Below are 5,146 nucleotides of genomic sequence, written 5' to 3'. Positions count from 1 at the left end.
CGGGGGTCGGCAGTCTTCAGAGTGGTCGGCGGGCTTCGCAGCGTCGCCGGGGGATGTGGCACCCCCCGCCGGTCAGACTTTGAGCACAGATGTAAGGCGCAACGGAGCATGCCTGTGCATCCCGCGACTCGTGACATGCACTTCGGAGGCCGCCGCCACCCGCTGCCGCTCCTTTCCCCGCAGCAGCTCGGCCCACATCGACGTGTTTCTCCGCCGCGCCTCACTCCCCACCGCTCCCGTGGCCCAGGGCTCGGGATCGGACTCGCGGCTGGGGCGGCGGCGGCCGCCGTCCGACGGGCTGTCTCGGGCGAGCAGGAAGCGCACCAGACAAGAGAGCCTCCAGTCTCAGGTCCCCCTTTCAGTGGCCACCTCTATGCTCATTCGAAGCGGCCTTGTCTCGTGGAGGGAAGAGCTAGAACCATCATTGAGGAGGGAGGGACCCCGCCCGACCCGCGGAGACTCTTGACTTTGTGAGGGCGGCCGGCACGGCTGCACCACCCCTCTCATCGTACGAGGCTGAGCGCCACGCACAGAGAGAGGGCATCTAGATACTGAACAGCCAGCACGCGCAAGTACCGCGGCACAACAGATACCAACGAGAGGCGAGAGGCGAGAGCAAGCAAGTGATCTCTCTGCCTCTCCCTCAGCAGGAAGCGCACCCGCTGCTCATGAACGAGGCGAACGTGGAGCGTCTGGCAGCGACGCTCTGCCGGCTGCGCGGCGCGGCGCTCAAGGTGGGGCAGATGCTCTCCTTCAACGACGCGGACGTGCTCCCTCCCGCGGTGCGCACGCTCATGGAGCGAGTGAGGAACGGTGCGGACTGGATGCCGGCGTGGCAGCTGGAGGAGTCTCTGCGGCGGGAGCTGGGCGACCGGTGGAGAGAGCACGTCGAGGCGTTTGACGAGGAGCCGGTCGCCGCAGCCTCGATCGGGCAGGTGCACCGCGCGACGCTGGTCGACGGGCGGAGGGTCGCAATCAAAGTGCAGTACCCCGGCGTCTCCGACTCGATCGTGTCCGACTTGTGGTCGATGCGTCAGCTCGTCACGTGCACCGGCGTGGTCCCTCCGGAGCTGTGAACAGCGTCTCCTCACACCTGCAGCCGTGAACAGGTACACCGGCGTGGTCCCTCCCGGCCTCTACCTCGACCGGGTGCTCGAGGTGGCGCGCGAGGAGCTGCTGGAGGAGTGCGACTACGAGCGCGAACAAGAAAAAAACGGCGGCCAAAAGGAAAGAAACCGCGCGTACTCTAGGAGTGCGACTACGAGCGCGAGGCGGCAAACACCACCCGGTTCAAGAAGCTGCTCTCCCCGTACACGGAGCTGGCCGTGCCCGCCGTCGTGCCGCAGCTCTCCTCGAAGGCGCCTGGCCCTGCAGCGCAACGCCTGTCACTGCGAGATGGGCTCTGGAACCATGGCGGATGTCCTGTTCTTCCCGCCCCCTCGTCCCGCCCCCTCCCACCATCCCCTAGCACAACAACACCCCACACCCTTCCTACCCCCCCCCCCCCTCTCCTCCTGCTCGAAGCACGTGCTGACAACAGAGTGGATGGCGGGACTGCCCATCGACAAGGCGGCCGCGGAGGGCGCCATCGAGCCCGCGGAGCGCGACCGGATCGGGGAGAGGCTGCTGTGGCTGACCCTCTCGGAGCTCTTCAAGTTTCGCTTCATGCAGACGGATCCCAACTGGTCCAACTTTCTGTACGAGCCGCGCACGCGCCAGCTGTCGATGATTGACTTTGGCGCGTGCCGCGAGTACGACGCGCCCTTCGCAGCCTCGTACCTCCGGCTTGTCCGCGCTTGCGCCGACGGCGAGCTCTGCCCGCCGCCGACAGCTGCCCCGCCAGAGGGGGCGCCCGAGGGGCCGCGCTCGTCTGCTCACGCCGGCTGCGCGATGCGACTCAGGCGAGGCACAGCGCGAGGCCATCTTGCACCACTCGCGAGAGCTCGGCTTCCTCACAGGCGAGGAGGGACGCACGATGCTCGACGCGCACACGCGCGCTGCGGTCCTCGTCGGCAGGTGCACTCCTCTATCTGCCTCTATCTCCCCGTATCTCCCCGCATCTCCCCGCATCTCCTCGCATCTCCTCGCATCTCCCTGCATCTGCCCGTATGGCGTATCTGCCCGTATCTCCCCGTATCTCCCCGTATCTCCCTCTATCTCCCTCTCGCGCTCCCGCAACTGCCCAAAGAGCCTCGACGGCCCCTCGGTGCCGGGGCGCGGCCCTGCAGGCCCTTTGCGGACGGCGAGCAGCCGTACGACTTTGGCAAGCAGACCATCTCGAAGCGCGTCACCGGCGATGTGCAGACGATGCTGCGCGAGCGGCTGACGCCGCCTCGCAAGGTGACACCGCACGCCCCGCGCCTCTCCGACGATACGCGTCCTCCGACTCACCGCGCGCGCCCTGTGCGGGCAGGAGATCTACTCGCTTCACCGGAGGCTCAACGCCTGCTTCCGTGCTTGTGATGAAAGGGTCCGTTACTCTTAGTTCACCCACTTCGTGTAGGCTCAACGGCTGCTTCCAGCTCGCGTCGCGCGTCGGCGCGCGGATACGGGCGCGCGAGATCCTGCTCGAGATCGAGCGAGATCACGAGGCAGCGGAGCAAGCTGCCGAATTGGCTGCGGAGGAGCAGGCAACCGCTTGAGGGCGTGCACACATCCGAGCTCGTGTGTGTTGGCTGCATGTTGCTTGCTGCGCCGCGCCGGGCCCGCCGCACAGTCTCTGGGGATGTGAAGGGAGAGCTGTATGTATATGTACCAGGCACGTATATGGGCCAATGTGCGGTACGCGTGGGCCGTGGCGTCGCGTAAGGCGTAACGTAACCATGTGACCAAGACACAAAGACGGAAAGACGGGTGCAGGAAAGAGAGACACGCCAGACATCACGCCCACAGTGGCCAAGCACTCTCCACTGTCACATAACACCTCACCGGAGAGGCGCGAGGCCGAGGGCGAGTGCGGCCAAGGGGGCCAGCAGCAAACGGCGCTCTCGATGCAGGGCCAGGGGCGAGAGGTGAGCGAGAGGAGAGCGTGGGATATTGGGGAAGTTCGCCTCTCTTGGCCGCTCTAAAGAGCTCGTGAGACGCGAGCGACGCAGCTGGGTGCAGGCCAGCTTCTAGTAGAGCACGCCATTTTCGTCAGCGTTGACCAGCGGGATAGTGAGGACGGGGTCTCCCCCCAACCTTGAGGTTAGCAGCACCCAGATAATGTAGAGGAGATGGAGCGCGATGAGGAGATAGCCCACCCAGGGCCTCAGCTTCCACGACGAGCACAGCATGACTGCAAGCAGGAGGAGGATGTACCCAAACAGGATTATGACCGAGGCGACCAAGCCCTCCGTCAGCGCCGAGCTCGCGTACGGCCCACGGATGAGGTCGCAAAGCATCCACGGGAAGCCGAGGCCCACAAAGATGTTGAAGACGTTACTGCCGATGACGTTGCTCACCGCCATGTCGCCTTGCCCGTCGCGGGCGACAGAAATGGAAGCGAGCGCGTCGGGGACGCTCGTGCCAGCGGCGATGATGACCTGCCCCATGACAGCTTGCGGCAGATTCATGACGCAGCCAGCTCGGCGGCAGAGCTCAAGCATCGCGAACGAGAGCCCCATGATCCAAATGACAGACATGAAGAAAGTCACCACGTACCTGCCGCGCAGCGGGCCCGTTTTAGGGGTGCGTCGAGGGTGTCCGTTCTGTTCGTGTGCATTGTGAGTTTGGAGCGGGGCGGCGGGTGGTGGCTGGGCGGGGGCGGCGGGGGGGGGGGGGGGAAGGGGGGGGTCTCACCACTTCCGCCAGCGCTCCTTGCGGCAGTCCGGGACGGTGACGAGAAAGAGGCACGCATACGGCAGGCTCACTAACCACACCACTCTGCTCAGAGCAGTTGGTCGCCCCTCCTCGTCGGCCTCGCCCTCGCCCGTGCCATCTGCAACTTTGCTGGAGCCAATCGACCCCAGCGTCCCCGTCTCACTAGCCGCACTATCAGTGTCGGTCTTGGCGTCGGAGTCTGCCTTCGCCTCGATGTCGGCCGATGGCACCACCCGATTGGTGCTCTTTTGCCCACCCCGCCTCCGGGTCTCGAGCCACAGCACCACCCTGCTGTTTAGGTAGACGACATAGAACAGGTAGACGCAGTACCCCAGCAGCAGAATGAGGCCCTCCCACCAGAGGACTTGGCCATCGCGTATGCACAGAAAGAGCATGACGATGGAGGCAGCGTAGAATGTGGTGTCCCGCAGGATGGGGTAGGCTGCGATTTCAAGGACCTTGCCGGCAAAAATCGCGCAGAGCCCGATGATGATCATGAGGTTAAAAATCGCAGAGCCGACAATTGTGGCAATGCCTTCGTCGCCCTTCTTCCCTGCCACCGGGCCGCCTGTGATGATCGCCACTGCGAGCTCCGGCGCCGACGAGCCTATGGCCATGAGAGTGCAGCCCGCGACATCGGGCGACAAGCTGAGGTAGTCTGCGAGAAGCTCGAGTGACTCGACAAAGTACTCATCGCATATAATTGCAATGCCAAGGAAGAGGTATAGCACGCCCAGGAGGTGCAGGAGCACCCCGCCGCTGAGTTCCCACTGCTGCAGTCCCAGATCACCCATGCATGCCCCCAATCCACCGTCCTCCGTCGAATTCACCTCGCTGAGTCGCCGGTGCTCTGCCGTGGCGGGCGCGACAGCGAGAAGCAACAGGGCACCGCAAGCAGCGGGTGCGAGGAGTAGGTACCCTGTCAGGCGTGAGCGCCGTCTCCTGCCGCGCTTGTCCCGGGCAGGTGTAGTCGCCATGCGCCCGACCAATGGCAACACTTCGTTTCGCCGCCGAGTGAAACGATCGCGCGGTCCGATGTTTCCACAGCGTGGGCCTCTCCCTAACGCACTTACATGCTCTTTCCCTTCCGATGATTCGAGTACGTGCGCTTGCGCTATTTCTGCTTGTTGACCAACTATGGGAGCACAGGACGGTTCTTTTCTTTCGTCCTTCTTCACGTCCTCACCTGTTTCTTTCTTTCTCCGGGGGAGCAGAAAAAGGGAATTCGCGAGCGCTCAGAAGTAAGTAATCATGACCTGGCGAGACTAGGTTACTGGGGGGCGGCTTCGTTTGAAGGCAAGGTTTTCTTTGCGCCTGCAAACCTCGAGACGCCCATCGGCATGCT

The 5,146-nt window shown here is 64.1% G+C and overlaps 2 protein-coding genes across 2 annotated transcripts; one reads left to right on the top strand and one right to left on the bottom strand.

Moving 5' to 3' along the window:
• Window positions 1-668: 668 nt before the first annotated feature.
• Window positions 669-2,840, top strand: EMIHUDRAFT_470429 (ubiquinone biosynthesis protein coq-8; the record flags this gene model as incomplete). Its single annotated transcript, XM_005768856.1, has 7 exons — window positions 669-1,072; window positions 1,110-1,158; window positions 1,525-1,788; window positions 1,907-2,016; window positions 2,229-2,340; window positions 2,414-2,436; window positions 2,504-2,840. The coding sequence occupies 7 exons, from the start codon at window positions 669-671 to the stop codon at window positions 2,640-2,642; spliced, it is 1,101 nt and encodes a 366-aa protein (XP_005768913.1). The 3' UTR covers window positions 2,643-2,840.
• Window positions 2,841-3,113: 273 nt separating this feature from the next.
• Window positions 3,114-4,595, bottom strand: EMIHUDRAFT_245067 (hypothetical protein; the record flags this gene model as incomplete). The annotated part of the gene is made up of 2 exons (XM_005768855.1): window positions 3,114-3,642; window positions 3,784-4,595. 2 exons carry the CDS (start codon window positions 4,593-4,595, stop codon window positions 3,114-3,116), a joined length of 1,341 nt encoding a protein of 446 aa, XP_005768912.1.
• Window positions 4,596-5,146: the final 551 nt, after the last annotated feature.

The sequence above is a fragment of the Emiliania huxleyi genome (genome assembly GCF_000372725.1).
Source record: "Emiliania huxleyi CCMP1516 unplaced genomic scaffold EMIHUscaffold_445, whole genome shotgun sequence".
Taxonomy (NCBI): Eukaryota; Haptophyta; order Isochrysidales; family Noelaerhabdaceae; genus Emiliania; species Emiliania huxleyi.
This window is presented reverse-complemented; position numbering and strand designations above follow the sequence as displayed.